Genomic DNA, 15,020 nt, shown 5'->3' on the forward strand with positions numbered 1-15,020 from the left:
ACATTGACTTCCGTAGGCTTGGGAGGCATCGGTCGCGAGCTCCTCCCAACCTCCTACGAGAAGAACAATCAGCATGTCGCTTGCTGGCGGGTGACTTACGTTGAGATGCCCCGCCAGCAAATGGCTCTCTTTGCCTGGCGTCATTGGCTTAGACCAAGATCTTCTCGAGGGGGTCGGTTCGGAGTCGGACTTCTTGTGGAGTGGTTGGACTCGTTTTAAGCCAAAAGGCAAAGAGAGCTGAAGAAGGAAAAGAGGAGCAGAAGATGGAGGGCCTGGGGTTTTTATAGGTAGGCTGGTGGTCCAAGCGCAGGCCATGTCACCTGCAACGCTGTCACCTTGTCGCCCAGCAACGGGCTTTCACATGCTGCTGCCTTCTCGAGCTTTCTTTCCAAGGCGGAAACGTATGGAACCGGGGGCTATCTAGAGAAATTGGGCCTTCTCGAAACCTTCTCGTTTCTAAACCCATTCTAGACGGGTCTTTACTTTCTTTCTTCAACAAACATGTCCAGACGTTTACCTCGACTACCCACCAACGAAGACTATGCCTTTTTCGTGAGACAGAGGACTTTAATCTACTGCAACCCACTGTGGTGGAATAGTGGTAACGGGACGGGCCGCATGATCGACGTCAGGCATACAAAAGCTATAATAATATCGGGCCGGGGCCGCAGACCGTGTCTTCCCTTCTGCCGAAACTCAAAACCTTCTTGCCTATTTGTGGTTGGTGAGCTTGGACAAGGGTTGGCCTGTCTCGTTGTGCTCTCGGTATGGCTACACTCCTCCAGTTCAGCCTCACGAGGCGGTACTATGCTTATGACTGTAGTTATTGGCGCAAATGGACCAAAAAATGATAGACGAAGTTTCTCGCATCAGGTATCGTACAAGCTAGGATCGTCTCGGGTACCTTGACACCTCCAGATCAGCTGTGAAAACAATGCCTCAGTCGTGAAATCATCTCATGTCTATTATTAATCTATCAAATGACTGGAGCCTCCCCGAGCCCTTCGCCTAACTCCTTTCCAGATGAACATCTCTCTTCTTCACAGTTCCATGACAAATCCAGCCGCAGCTGTCATTCCCGCGACGACCACGGCGCTCCAGACAGCATGCCTTCCTGCGCCGGCGCCCCAGCTCGCCGCGCCGCTCGTCCGGTTGTACAGCGACAGCGCCCACGAGCCACCACATGCTTCGGTCTCGTTTGCTTTGCATGGGATGCCGCACGCGCCCTCGGGCAGCTCGGTCGACAGGCTCGAGAGATAGGGGCTGCACCAGCACCTGTTGCGCAAAGAAAACGTCAGTACTCACAGCATAGGAAGAAGAAAAGCAGCAAAAGAAAGCGCGCGAACGTACTCTCGTCCGTACTCCAGGCCGGCGTACTGCGAGCCGCCGCAAAAGTCGAAGCACCACTCGGGCGTCATCTCGTCCGTCGCGTTCATGCTGCCGCCCGACAGCGCGCGCACGCCGCCGCCCTGCACGAAGCCCTGCGTCTCATTCCAGCAGCCTGCGTACTCGTAGCCGCTGCTGCCCTGGTTGATGGCCAGCGTCGCCGACGGGTAGGCGCTCGTGCTCGTCGACGTGGCGGTGCCGCTGGTGCTGGCCGAGCTGGATGTGGCGGTCGACGTGGTCCTCGATTCCGAGGCGGAAATGGTGGTGCTGCTCGATTGCGCAAAGGCGAGGGCGGGCAGAAGGATGGCCGAGAAGAGGGCGGAGATGGGGGCCATGATTGCAATTGATAGCGGCAAGAAAAGCGACGAGAGGGAAAATCACCAGGAGAACGGAGAGGAAGGGAGCGTCAAAAGAGCGCGGCGGTGGAGATTTGTGGCGGGCATTGTTGGGCCGGACTCAGCTGAAGGAAAAATAGGGCGGCGCAGGGTAAGCTTCGTTCCTGGGGCTAGGCTTCTAGATACGAGATAGTGGTGTCGAAAGAAGGCAGGCGGGGCGGCAGATGGCGGCACTTGATCGCCGGAGGAAGCAGAGGAAGCAGCCAGACCGCGGCGAGACCGGGGAGACCGATTATTTTAAGCGAACGCTTGTCGGGAGATCTGCCCGCCCAAGCTTTCGCTCGCTCCGAAGGAGTCTACTATCGAGATAGCGTGAAAATTCAAGGGTCTCGCCTCCATCACAAAACCATCACCCCAGCCGCGTCATCTTCACTCGCCCCGACTTTTCAGCAAAATACCCAAAAGGATACCACTTGACTTCGCACACCCCGACCCGGGAACTCGCCGTGCCATTCTTGTTCTGCTTGACTAGCAGAAGCGTCGCGACATTCCTGATTCCGTCCGAGAGCTCATGGCGATTGAGCAGGATTGCTTGCAGAGACTCGCCGACCAGCTGGCTCTTTAGAAGGGAGCTGTTGCCTCTCTGAATGACCGCCCTGCTGCTGGTGCCGTCCGAGGTTTCCCGCTCAAGCGCGACCACGTCTCCAAGGAGGCACACCTTGACGTCGAAAGCGCAAGCCTCGATGTGAATGTATCGAGAATATTCACCGGGGTTTTGCGTGACGTGTTCTGCGTCGGAAATGGAGGCGATCGGGCGCAAAATGCCATCCAAGCGCTCGACCCATATTGCTACGTCGGGAGCCGTGTCGACTTTCAGTCTCGAGAAAGTCACTGGCCCTTTCCAGCCGAGCCAGGACCACGAAGGGTAATCCCAACGGCGTTGCGACATGTCGAAGTCATGCTGCATATCCCACAAAAGAGACATGCAGCGGCCATTGTTGATCTGGATGGCCCAGAGATGGTGCAGTCGCGGTTCGCACTGCTCCAACGCATGGAGAATCCCACTGAAAGCGTTGAGCGCATCCGAGTCGTACCTAAGGACCCGTCGAGAGTACTCTTCAACATAGTACGGGAAAGGTCTCCTCTGCTCTCCCATGACGTTCGACAGGTGCACGCCGAAAAGCGGTTTCAACGTGCACCCAGCGCCGTGCCTGAGCGGTATTCGCAGCACTTCCTGCGCCGTCATGTCTGCACATTCGAACACGACCTGTTCTGACGTGAAGAAAAGACGCCTCCGAGAGAAGCAAGCTTCTTGGAAAGTCCAGCCTCGCGTCATCCACGGCGATTGAGTGATGGACTTCATGTTGGCTTCGACGAAAACCAGGGCCCCATCGGCAGTGGCAATGAACGACTGCGGCGCCCTCGGCGTAGCTCCAATCCCCGGCAGTCCCGAGTCCACGTTGTCTCCATGGGCTGCTATGATGGTGAGGTCTGCGTTCGAGAAGATTTTGTGCATTTGCTGGATTTGGTCGTGCTTCTCGTCAAGGCGATGCTGGTCGATGCAATACCGGTCGGCCCAAAGATATCGAAGATCGGGGAGCCCGAGTCTTTTGATCAGTTGGATGGCATCATCTACCGTCCGTGGCAGGGCTGCCGGCAGCGTCTCTCCCTCTGCCAGGGTCGGGCCGGTGTCAGAGCCCCACGTATAACTCAGTGCCGCGAACTTCATTCCTGGCTTCCAGGGGACAACACGAGCGTCCATGCAATCTATGACCTTCATGCTCCGGGGAAGGTCACGGCTCCCTTGGAGACGGCAGTTGAAGTGGTTTGTGATGCATGTCGTAAGCCAGTGTCTAACTGCTACTATATCGACTTCGTTCTTCCAAAGAAACCGGGAAGAAGCTGGCTGACTCGATTTGAAACTCGCAGTGCGGACGCATCCAATGAGATCGTCGTGGCGATGCAAGGCCACGGTCCCGGCAGCCGTCCTGACGAGGTGGTAACGATGTCGGTCCTTGAATGCAAAGTCAGGCTTGAACTTGTCGACGAGGTGGCACAAGGGCGTGCCGAGGGACGCTTTGGCCGGTGTATTTTCTGACAGCCATGTTGAGATCGAGTCTGGTTGATGCATCTGGAGCCATGTTGGCAGGAGGATAGACGTCTCGGTATTTCGGATGACCATCTGGAAAGGGGTGTCAAAATTATTGATGATGGACCCTTGGAACGGTGAGCGGAGCGGCCATCCGTGCAGTCAAATAATTGAACATCGCCCCCAATACCAAGCCCGTCGCTGAGGATTTGATGCTTCTGACCGCCATTTGGGTCTCTCAGCCCGTATCGTGTTGGATGGTTATGACGAAGTTTGTCGGCACGGTCAGCGAGGTCTGGAACATTGCGGGGGGAGCCCGTGGTCTGGCCAGATGCACGGAGCTTGACGTCATGCGGTCTGACGTGAGAAGGTTAATGCAGAGGGTATCGCAGCCGATAGCTAGCGTAGATTTATTTTTTGCTCATGTCATGGGCAGTTGAAGCTATCGTCCGGACGTGTATGTAGAACTTTTAATTCTATATTCTAGCTTCAACTACCCGCATATGTTAATTTTTCTAAGGCAGGGGCGAAGAATAATTAGAAACCTAGATCAAGAGACTATATACTGGCTCTTTTTTTTAAAAAAAAAAAAAGAAAAAAGAAAAAAATGGGGCTATCGTCCGGACGTGAATGTCACATTTACATAGCTTCAATAACCCGTGACATGGGCTAGCCTTCGTCTGTGGTGGAATGCTCTGAGGCGACAGGGAGCCCTGGAGCTGCGGGGGGCTGTTTTGCCGAGCGGGCGGTGCACTCTCACGCCATCTCCTCTCCGCCTCAACCAAACTTTCCCCTCGACAATGAGCACCGCAATCCGCTTCATCGCCTCCAAAGGCAGCAAGACAAGCTCGGTCGGCTCCATCTCTCTTGCCTGCCACGTCAAGCCGGGCGCGTCGGCCAAGCGCGAAGGCGTCAACAGCGTCAGCGATGATGGCGTCGAGCTGTGCGTGTCGGCGCAGGCGAAAGAAGGCGAAGCGAACAAGGCGGTACAGAAGCTGATCGCCGAGGTGCGTTGTACCTTTCAAATTGCATTGGATTCATCCGCACGGCGGACGAAACGCCGATGCGTGCGTCGTGAGGGTGTGCCGGATGAATGCCTCGATCCATCAGTTCACGTTGCACAACACCCCCTCAAATCATTTTCCCAGCCACTGACATCGTCCAGATCCTCAAGGTCCCCAAGTCTGACGTGGAGATTGCAAAGGGCATGAAGTCGCGCGAGAAAACCGTCATGGTGCACAACCTGGCCAAGAATCGCAGTCCTGAGGAGCACATCGAGTCAATTCGAAACGCTTTAATTACAGCTATGGACAATTAAAAATAACTCGTAAAAGTTTCCTCCGTTACCCAAGAAGGGTATGGTATTTCCTTGAATCGTAAATAGTTTGCCCTGTTTTCATCCAATGTCGCTCAGTGCGTACAAGTCCGCTGACTTTTTTGTTTTACAGGCTTAAGCGTACTGCCAAGCGTTGGTGCCGCCGGTGTAGTTGGAGGCCAGGAAGTTGAAGCCGAGGCAGTTGGTCTGGTTAAAGCCACCGCCGAAGATCTGGTAGGGGAAGGTGCCGTTGGGGGAAGCGCAGGCAGTGAAGCCGTTGGTCCAGCCGAGGTAGCCCAGGCCAGAGCTCGACGACAGAGTGAAGCCGGTGGTGACGGAGCCCTCGGGAGTGTAGGCAGAGTGCGCCTGGGTGAAGGACAGGGAGCCGTCGGGGGCGATGTAGACTGCTCGCCGCGTTAGCATCGAGTTTTCTATGTTGCTGCTGTCGGGAACTTACCCTGCTGGCCGCCGGGAACGGCCGTGTTCAGGCCCAGAGTGTTGTCGCCGCCAGCGAAGACGGTGACATTGCCGGGGTAGGCGGTCTCGCAGTCGGCAACGACGGACGAGGGGCAGTAGGAAGAGGTTTCCTTGCCGATCCAGAACTTGCCGCCGGCAGCGTTGATGCTGCCAAAGTGGATGGGAGAGGCGGAGCGAGCGGCCAGGCCGACGAACTGGCCAAGGGCAGCCGGGGCGGCGGCGAGGAGGGTGGCGGCAATAGCGAAGGACTTCATTGTGAATTGAACGAGTGTTTTGTTTCGTTTGTTGTTTGGTTTCTCGACGGCAGAGGTTCTGTCCTTTTATCTGTGGTGCTGCACAGCCTAAGGGGTGGCCATGACGCACGGGAGGGCCACCGCTCGGTGTCCGGGCATCTGCTGTAGCTCGTATTGGTGATCTGTGAGGCGTGATGGCACTGCAACCTCCACACCGATAGTGCGCCCTACGCCTGACTCGGCAAAGCAGCCGGCGCTTTCGGGCTCTTAAACCGACGTCATTCGCTCGCCGCCGCTTCCGCCCAATTCGATGCATGTCGACGGCTCAGAGAGCGCACATCTCGTATCGCGCCGTTGAGCATTGCCCTGTTCGCTGCTGCAACGGCTCGGGCCCGCGCCAGACTGGTGCGTAGCACATTGAGGGCGGCAAGGGTCTGCGACACTGGCATGCAGGGCCACAGTCGAGGCGAGTGTGACGGGTGTGGCGGCCGATAGGCTGCGTTAAGCTCATCGAGGAGGCGCAGCCAAAAATATCCGGCCCTACTATTATTTTTTTTTCTCAACCTGTCTTCGCAACCACCTTCGCTCTTTCAGGGCTGTGCGGCTGACCGCGAGTCGCCATCGGCCGGGAGCCCCGAGGAGAAAGGACAGCGCATAGGTGCTCTTGCTGACCTCCACAGCCCGTGGTCAAAGCGCGCCATCCATGTTTCCAGACGTTTTCTCTCGCACGAAAGCTGCTCTCTATCTGTGGACGCCACCGCTGCGCCAATCTCTCGTCCGGCCGCGCCGGAGGAAACCGCCGATCATGAGGCTGAAGGCGGTCACGCTGATCTTCCCAATCTGCGCCCGACAAATTGCCAGCTCCGACCATTTCCCATCTGTACACGATTGTCAGCTCGTCACATCGTGCTTCTATTTTTGGGAGCGTCGCCCGGCCATGAAACACCCGAACGTCGAGAAACATGTGATGAAGCGCTTTTCGATGACAATTGTACCTGTGTGGTGCATGTCGATCACCCAGAGACGTAATCTTCTCGCAGTAGCTGCCTCATGAGTCTTAGGTGCCGGTTTTGCGGAGAAGTCGGAACAATTACCTTGAGACAGCGGATCTGAACATCGTGATATCGGTAACATATAATCCATGACATCAACCATTAGTCCCACGCCTCGACGTGCTCGTTAGCACCGCTCCGTCTCGTGCCTCTGATCAAACGCAGCTGCAAGATTCAGAGCTGAGGCCTGCCACCTTCGAAACATGACACAGGCTTTACGAGCATCGAGCGATGCATGTGGAGTCGAGATGATCAGCACAGAGTGGCTCGTTGGCGCGCACCAAGAAGCGAGCTGACCGGGGGCTGCAGTGAGCTTTTCCACATCCGAACTCGACCTCGTAAACGGAAGAGACCCCGTTGCATCCCCGGTACGCATAGGGCTGTCTTTTGCCGTGACGTGCATGTTGATGCCGTTCCTGAAACTAGAATATACGGAGTCCTCGGGGCTACGGCGGGTTATAGCAGCCGAGGGGTACTCGATGCCATTCTGCATTTACATTCGGACGATATCTTTACTGTCCACTTCTTTTTTTTTTTTTCAAAAACTTCTGAGGCATGGTTACGCCATGTCCCGGGACCCTGCGATCAAGGCGCCAGCCTTCGGCAGCACTTCTCTGTACAGATCGAGCAGACAGGCCAATGCAGAGTGCCTGTGAAACGCACATGGAACCTCCGAAGCCGGCATCGATACATCTCTGGCGGGAACTATTGGTAAGAATCAAGTAAGACAAGATAGTCAGAAGCGGAAGAGGAAGCTAACCCCACCTAGTTGGCTTGACTATGGAATACGAGGAAGGACATGAAAAAATCGTGACCTCTGACAAAGTGCTAGGTCCCGGTTTAGTCGATGCAATAAAGCGCGGAGTCAGCAGTGGTCGCAGCAGTTCCAAGGTCCAAAACTCAACACAAGTGAAGGATGCAACGTTGCACATGCATTACTGTCTTTCTCAAAAACTTGCACGCGGGTAGGCGCATATATGTACTTCGCCAGGTTTAGACATCAGAAAGCTTCTTCGCGCCCAAAGTCTCATCGTCAGGAAGCAGGCGGGCTTACTGCCAGAAGCACAGTTTACCGCTGGCTGTACCAGCTGCGATCCAGTCCATGCTGGGATGGAATTGTGCCACGGCAGGGACTGCTGTGATTCCATCGCCCCCTAACTGCGCGAGCTGCTCTCCTTTGCTGGTATACACATCCACGAACCGGTTCATGTTTCCAATGCAGAAGCGCTGCACGCCATCTTGCGGCATCTGCTGCCATTGGGCTCGTAATCTAGACCGCGTTAGCTTACACAAGCCTAGCACCAGGCCGGTGTTTGACTCACATTGTCACCCATCTACCAGTTTGGTTGTTATGAGGGATGATCGTTGCGGGCTCCATCGCCTCGTCGCTCAGCCGTGCGCCGGTCTTCCAGTCACCGCAATCGGTGAAGTCGTAGATTTTGACCGTGTCGTCGTATGAAGCGGTAGCGACATGGCCGACAGAATTGAACGCGGCGTGCGACACGGACAGCCTGCTCTCGTGTTCTCCGAGGAGTGTTGGCGCTCGAGCATCGCCCTTGCCGGTGATTTTGCGCAAGTCCCACACCTTCATCGTGCGATCCAGAGACGCCGTTGCAAATAGGTGCTTGTGGATAGGATGCATGCTGAACCCGCCAATTTTCTTTTCCGACAACTGGAATACCTGGGTCTTATCCGAAGGAGCGCGGATATCGTGCATACCAAAACTGCCGTCAAGAGTGGAAAAATACACCATATTGGCTGTTCCGACGTCGACTCCAGAAAGTGGCGCGTCCTCGGACTTGTCCGCCGGCGCGTAGATTTCCACCGCCATTCCTTTGTTTAAGTCGAGCTTCCTAACAGACGAGTCGTATGATGCCGAGAATAGCGCGTGCGCATCCGTAGCGCTGAATTGAAAGGCAGATATCGTTCGAGTGTGTATCTTGAATGTCGTCACCGCAGGCTCCGCGTCATCATCTTCCTCGTCATCTTCAGCCTTGATGTCCGGCACGCTTTGAGATCCGTCAAACAACCCGAGGTTTCCCATCTTGTCTCCGGCAAATATCAAAGCCTTGTCGGCGGTCGGATGGAATCCCATGGCGTATATGCGCTCAGGCGTGAGTTTAATCTCTGAGGACCCGTCAGTGCACTCGATAAATAGGCTGGGAGCAAGGCTTACGATTCGGTTCAAATCCCTCCCATAGCTGAAGTCCACTCATCTTCTCGCGCAGAGCTCGTAGCTCCTTGTCTGTCGTTTTCTTTACATTTTCGGCGGTGAAAGTTCTTTCGTACGGCATGGCAGGGCCGACGCCTCTCAGGAAATTTCCACTCTGATTCCAATGCTGACCGGCCACCACGACGTCGCTGAGATTTAAATCATCGCTGATGCGCTGGCGTTTCGCTCTCTCGGCCTCTTGCAGTGCCGCATGTTCCTCTTCAGCCTTTCGTTTAGCAACCTCACTATCTGCAACGATCCCTCGCAAGCGAGAGGACGTTCTCCTGTACCTCGATCAGCGGCTGCGTGGGAAGCAATTTCCCGGATCTTTGCTCACCGCGGCACAACCTCTTCTTTTTCCTTCTTCACAGCCGGCTTTTTCTTCTCTTTCTTGGCCGGCGTCGAGGAGCGCGCCTTCGATGCTGCAGGCGCAAGGCCTGCCTGCTGAGCATCCAGTTGAAGCGACCTTAGAAGGGCTTGATTTTTCGCGATTTGCTCCTGGCGCTTGAGCTCATACTCGCTCAGCTGGGGTTTCGCGCCGCGAGCCATGGCGATACGAGAGAGACTAATTGGTGTTGCAGCGTAAGCGATTGGGTCGGATCGAGTTCAGCAGCTGCCGGGAGGTATTCACGGCGCGTGGTGGTGCTTGCGACGAGAGAACGCGAGCGCGACGGTGAAGTCATCGACGGGTGGCGCCTAAACGCGTCGTCGCGTGCTCGCGCGATTTTGCTCGGAATTACCGCGGAGCATTACCCTCGTCGCCGCCACCAGCCCTTCCAAGTTCAAGCTTTTTCTTCTTCTTTTTTTCCTATCAATTCCGCAACCCGCCATGACACCTTCGAGCGTAGCGCAGCGGACGCTGCTCCCGCTGAATACAACTCTGCTACCTTTTTTGTACCAGACGAGGACCATACTGGGCCGCGGTCCGCGCCGGTCGTTCGCTCGAACAGATACCCAGATCAGGTGCCTCAATGCCGCCAGCGAAATTGCCAGTCGGCGGAATCCTTCCCATGGCGATGAACGCGCCGACACCGGATACGCGAGCGATGTTCCCTTTGAATCGGAGCAAGAAGAGTCTTTCCACCAGCAGCGCAACGCGACAATTACGGAGAGAGAGCGACGAACCTTTGAAAACCTCTTCAAAAAATACAATGCGACGAAACCCGTCTACGGAGAAGGGAAAGGCGACGTCAATGACGATTTGACCGATGATACTTTGGAATCCATCCTCGATCAAGCTATAGCTGGTATGGAGCCAGGCGACACTGGCCCCGTATCCTCGTCTGGCATGACTCCTCTGGCACGGCGAGAGCTCATGAAAAAAAGGGCCATCCACCATGAAGAGGAAGACACGCTGCTCAGGAAGGCGCAGAGGAGGGAGCAATTTGAACGCATCGAACAACTGATGAAAGCGGCGAAGAGTGATGTTGAACTGTGGAATGTTTTGGAAACGGAGGTCCTCTCTGTCATCCGGCGCCTGGACTTGGATGCCCCGCGACCTCCTCGCGGCCAGAGCGAGGAGACGGAGCGAGATGAACAAACGGAGTCCCAGGGAAAAGCGGACCCTTCGTCCGAGTTGGAGATCATCGGACCCAACTACCCGTCTCTCATGCTCGTCGCAATGCGGCAACTCCGCGTGGACTTTCCAGGATCTACCCTGGGGCTCGCTCTACTTCCCGCGATCAAAAACCTGGGCAGAGGGTCTTACGCCCTGGGTGCGAGTACAGAGCTCTACAATGAATTGCTCGCCATGACATGGCTTACGTATTCCGACTTTCAAGGTCTCGATGACTTACTGCAAGAAATGGAGAATGGGGGAATCGACTTCGATGCAAATACGCTCGATCTCCTGGATTCCATCAAAAGGAACGCCTTGGATGCGCGGTCGCGGCGTCTTGGAGATGGCGCAAGCGCGATATTAGAGATGGACCGCTTTAAGCGCGGCATCAAGAGGTTGCAACGGTGGAGAGATGCAATCAGACTGCGGATGGAGGCCGAGGCGATACGTCAGGCCAAGGAGCGCGAGTTGCAGTTGTAGTTAAGGATGCGTCCAGAAGTAGATTAGGACGCAATTTGCAAGAATTTTCCAAGCACGATCAAGCAGTTTCGTAGACAGAATGTTGGTGGTCGTGCCATCAGACCATTTGCAGAGCTCCGCGGCTGCGGATTAACGTCCGCGCAAATCGGTGGAAGCCGGACCGCCGCTTCAACACCATGGCTTCCACAACGCGCGCCATCCGGCCAGCTTTTCGCAAGCTGCCAAGGTCGGCTTCACGACTCAATGCCACCCAGCTGTCGCGCTACCACTCGTACGAGCACGCCCAACCAGCGCCATACCCGCCCGCAGAGTCCGCAATTCTCTCCGCCGCGCTCTCACACGTCCCGGTAACTGGCTTTACCAACACCGCCCTGCAGCTCGGCGCTCGCGATGCTGGATATCTAGACGTTTCGACAAACCTCTTCCCGCGCGGACCCTTCGACCTGATTCAGTACCACCTGGTCACCCGACGGCTCGCGCTCCGCGATAGCGTGCAGTTTCCGAACGATGGCGACAAGCAGCTGGGGATCGGGGCGAGGGTCAGGTTGCTGACGCTGGAGAGGCTTCGGGCAAATGCGCCAATCGTTCACCGCTGGCAAGAGGTAAGAGCTCCTATCGCATGAGCCGGCTTTGACGTTAATCATCTCCACAGGCCCTTGCCATCATGGCCCAACCCTCATACGTGCCAGAATCGCTCAAGGAGCTCGCAAAGCTTTCTGACGAAATTTGGTTCCTCGCCGGCGACACCAGCGTTGACAGCAGCTGGTACACTAAGCGCGCGAGCTTGTCGGCAATCTATTCAGCGTCGGAGGTGTTCATGACCCAAGACCAGTCCACGAACTTTAAGGATACCGAGCGGTTCCTAGACTCGAGGCTGGAGGACCTGAGGAAGATTGGAGGGGCTACCAGCGCTCTCTCGGAGTGGCTCGACTACACCGGGCACTCTGTGGTGAACGTTTTGAGGAGCAAAGGGATGCGTATCTAGGCGGGATTCGTGCGATCCGCGTCTCGGGTGAAAATGCACCTATCTGTAGGAAAACTAGATTCATTGAGCTCGTAAAAAACTGTGTATATGCGCGTTTAACTATTTACACTACGTTTCGTGCTGCTGGATGAGCACCCCCCGTGGGCAGCTGAGGCAAATACCCGGACAGAGGTGTGTTTCAAAAGAATACGAATAAGAGTGTCTCTGACAAGGTCTGGTAAATTAAGCTCCAGCGAGATTTATCTGCACGAGCGCGTGGGCATGCCTACCTAGGAAGCTACGGTGCTGTGTCGGCGAACCAAATCACCGACCGCATCATCGGCAATCTGGGGAGCTACAGGCAACCAAGCTCTCAACCTCACATTCACCCGACTTTCTCGTGCAGTACGTGCTTGACCGCGCAACGACCCTTTCCCGAAGCTGCGCTCACTGCGTCGGCCCACGGCAGCTCGATCACGCGGTATCTACAGCCAACCCACTTAGCCGCAGCGAGCTCCGCTCATCGCCATCCCGCCTCTACCTACATCCTCGCGTCACCCCCACCACCACCGCTCCTCCACCTAACGACATCATGGCGGACGCCGCTGTGATCTTCAGCTTCCCTCCGGACCAGACTACACTGGAGCAGCTCTCCCCCGCCGAATATGACCACTCCATCCGCCACTTCATTGCCCAGCTCGCTCGCATATCCAAAGCCGTCTGGCAGGTGGGACAGATTGGAGACCAGAACTTGCTAGAGGTATGCGATGATGTCAAAGCGCACCATGCGGCAATGTTTCGCGCTGACTAGGATGGTGCAGATAATGAACCCGGCAGTCAATTCGATACCCTACCTCTACGTCCTCGTCCACCAGTTCCAGTCCAAGCTCGACTCCGCTGGCTCCGCGCTGAACGTGCCGGATGAGTGCCGCCCGGGAGGTGAGCTCTGGCTGAAGCTAATCAACTACCTCAACGTCTTCGACCCCATACAGATTCGTTACGTCGGTTCGGATTGGAGGAGGGCTGTGGAGTACGTCGACCTAATCACACGCTTGATGGACACAGTATGTTGTACCGCGTTAGGGATACCGAGGCATTGATGCTGATCTCTTGTCTGCAGCCGGCCGTGGGCCTGGTACCCATTCGCACGGCCTTGAGCCGCATGGACCCTTCTCTAGCTACCTTCACCTCGGTGCACCTGCTCTACCTCCGTCTTTGCCACGAGGTTAGGGCCTTCTACGAGGCTCTGCCCATTCTCGATCAGTTCATCCGTAGCTTCCCTTCCCAGTCGATCGCGGGTGCGGAATTTACGTTGCCATGTGCAGACCATTTCACCAGCGCTGGCTACATAACCGTACGTTCCGGTCTCTCAGACAGGATCACCGCAGCAGATGTTCACGAGTACTTTCTTCTCGGCGCAAACACCTACTTGGCATTGCGCCAGTACAAGCAGGCCCAGCTGCTCCTAGAGTACATCCTGACCACCCCCACGCAAAACGTCGCGAGCGGCCTCATGGCGGAGGCTTACAGGAAGTGGGTCTTGGTAGGATGTCTGGTTGACGGTGCTGTAAGTATTTGGCCACCAAAAGCTCGGCGCATCGAAATTGACTTACGCTCTGCCGCAGCCGTCTCAGAATCTCAAGCCGTCCAACAGCCACGCGATTAGGACGATCAAGTTGGCATCAAAGGCGTACGACACAGTCGCCGAAATCTTCCAGGGCGGTGACCCCGTCCGACTCCAGGCTGAAATCGATGTCGGCGCGCAAATCTGGAACGAGGATGGCAATTCCGGTCTGATCAGGGAGGTTCAGGAGCACCAGGCAAAGCTTTACGTCAGGAATCTCCAAAAGACATACGCAGCAGCTCCCGTGTCGACCGTCGCCAAGTGGCTCGGCCAAGCCCCGGATGCTGCCGAAGCGTACCTGAAGGGTATGGTCGACGACGGCTTCTTGAATGCCACGATTGAACAGAGCGCAGACGGCCAGCAGATTCTGCGATTCCACTCGCAGCTGGCCAGCGGCCCACGCACCAAGACGGAGCAGCAGCAGCTCTCGGAACTCGTTGCTCAGACGAAGAGGACCGATGAACTGGCCGAACATGTCAAGGCGGCCACGCAGAGGCTTAGCTTAACTAAAGAGTATGTGGAATTCGCTAAGAAGAAGGCGCGCCAGAAGGACGATAGCGGTCAGGGACTGGGCGAGACGATGGACACGTCCTGGGATGCATACGAGCAGGACGAGGACATGATGGCAGATTTGTGATGAGCGCCCCGGCTGCTATGTCAGCAATGATGACTTGATGAGGTGGCTGGATTGCATGACGCGGCGTCAAGGCGCGCATCGAAGAAGAGACGAAAGCTAATACAGAAAAGACGGCACGACTGGTGCAAGTGTCGAGTTTACGGAGTAAGGATAACTGGGTGGAAACCGCGCCATAGACTCGGGGGACATTAGTTCTGGCGACTTGCTACATAAGGTAGACGGACTCCAAAACCGAGTGCAACGAATAGGTGGTGTATGGTGATACGTGCTTCGCAAGAGTGGATCAGGGCCGTTATCGCGAACATTCTAAGGTCGCAAGCGCTCAGCTGAGCGTATATCAGCCATGCCGGAAAGGGCGTCTTGCAGCCCCCGCGAGTCACTGGCATCGAGGATCCAGACGCAAGCTGCCTCAGCGGCAGCCGAAGGGGGCACAGCGCGCCCCGCTGGCGGCAAGGCTCGCCTCACAACCAACGCTGGAAAAGCGCAGGTGCGGGTCTCCACGACGGATGGTCAGTCGCGGAGCGTAGCACATGTCAGCAGAGGGTAGCTGCTCGAGCTGTTTGCTTGTTTCGCGTCACTGACCAAGTGTTCGTCGTTGGCGGTAGGTCTCGGATTTGGGCCAGGATGGGCGCTGTGCAGCGCCTGGCCGGGGGATTCC

The 15,020-nt window shown here is 56.1% G+C and overlaps 8 protein-coding genes across 8 annotated transcripts; 4 read left to right on the forward strand and 4 right to left on the reverse strand.

Annotated features, from left to right (window-relative positions):
- Positions 1-1,040: 1,040 nt before the first annotated feature.
- On the reverse strand, positions 1,041-1,721 carry LTHEOB_921 (WSC domain containing protein; the record flags this gene model as incomplete). Its single annotated transcript, XM_035518773.1, has 2 exons — positions 1,041-1,275; positions 1,351-1,721. 2 exons carry the CDS (start codon positions 1,719-1,721, stop codon positions 1,041-1,043), a joined length of 606 nt encoding a protein of 201 aa, XP_035369680.1.
- Positions 1,722-2,130: 409 nt separating this feature from the next.
- On the reverse strand, positions 2,131-3,903 carry LTHEOB_922 (uncharacterized protein; the record flags this gene model as incomplete). The annotated part of the gene is made up of 1 exon (XM_035518784.1): positions 2,131-3,903. The coding sequence occupies one exon, from the start codon at positions 3,901-3,903 to the stop codon at positions 2,131-2,133; it is 1,773 nt and encodes a 590-aa protein (XP_035369681.1).
- A 707-nt stretch (positions 3,904-4,610) lies between these two features.
- LTHEOB_923 (uncharacterized protein) lies at positions 4,611-5,128 on the forward strand (the record flags this gene model as incomplete). Its single annotated transcript, XM_035518795.1, has 2 exons — positions 4,611-4,817; positions 4,976-5,128. 2 exons carry the CDS (start codon positions 4,611-4,613, stop codon positions 5,126-5,128), a joined length of 360 nt encoding a protein of 119 aa, XP_035369682.1.
- A 132-nt stretch (positions 5,129-5,260) lies between these two features.
- On the reverse strand, positions 5,261-5,856 carry LTHEOB_924 (uncharacterized protein; the record flags this gene model as incomplete). The annotated part of the gene is made up of 2 exons (XM_035518806.1): positions 5,261-5,529; positions 5,583-5,856. 2 exons carry the CDS (start codon positions 5,854-5,856, stop codon positions 5,261-5,263), a joined length of 543 nt encoding a protein of 180 aa, XP_035369683.1.
- Positions 5,857-7,937: 2,081 nt separating this feature from the next.
- On the reverse strand, positions 7,938-9,648 carry LTHEOB_925 (WD repeat containing protein; the record flags this gene model as incomplete). Its single annotated transcript, XM_035518817.1, has 4 exons — positions 7,938-8,157; positions 8,210-9,014; positions 9,064-9,383; positions 9,437-9,648. 4 exons carry the CDS (start codon positions 9,646-9,648, stop codon positions 7,938-7,940), a joined length of 1,557 nt encoding a protein of 518 aa, XP_035369684.1.
- Positions 9,649-9,928: 280 nt separating this feature from the next.
- Positions 9,929-11,137, forward strand: LTHEOB_926 (uncharacterized protein; the record flags this gene model as incomplete). Its single annotated transcript, XM_035518828.1, has 1 exon — positions 9,929-11,137. One exon carries the CDS (start codon positions 9,929-9,931, stop codon positions 11,135-11,137), a length of 1,209 nt encoding a protein of 402 aa, XP_035369685.1.
- Positions 11,138-11,313: 176 nt separating this feature from the next.
- LTHEOB_927 (Ubiquinone biosynthesis protein COQ9) lies at positions 11,314-12,122 on the forward strand (the record flags this gene model as incomplete). The annotated part of the gene is made up of 2 exons (XM_035518839.1): positions 11,314-11,739; positions 11,790-12,122. 2 exons carry the CDS (start codon positions 11,314-11,316, stop codon positions 12,120-12,122), a joined length of 759 nt encoding a protein of 252 aa, XP_035369686.1.
- A 571-nt stretch (positions 12,123-12,693) lies between these two features.
- On the forward strand, positions 12,694-14,362 carry LTHEOB_928 (Cop9 signalosome subunit 3; the record flags this gene model as incomplete). Its single annotated transcript, XM_035518850.1, has 4 exons — positions 12,694-12,861; positions 12,923-13,165; positions 13,222-13,668; positions 13,727-14,362. The coding sequence occupies 4 exons, from the start codon at positions 12,694-12,696 to the stop codon at positions 14,360-14,362; spliced, it is 1,494 nt and encodes a 497-aa protein (XP_035369687.1).
- Positions 14,363-15,020: the final 658 nt, after the last annotated feature.

The sequence above is a fragment of the Lasiodiplodia theobromae genome, assembly GCF_012971845.1.
Source record: "Lasiodiplodia theobromae strain AM2As chromosome Unknown scaffold_2, whole genome shotgun sequence".
Taxonomy (NCBI): Eukaryota; Fungi; Ascomycota; class Dothideomycetes; order Botryosphaeriales; family Botryosphaeriaceae; genus Lasiodiplodia; species Lasiodiplodia theobromae.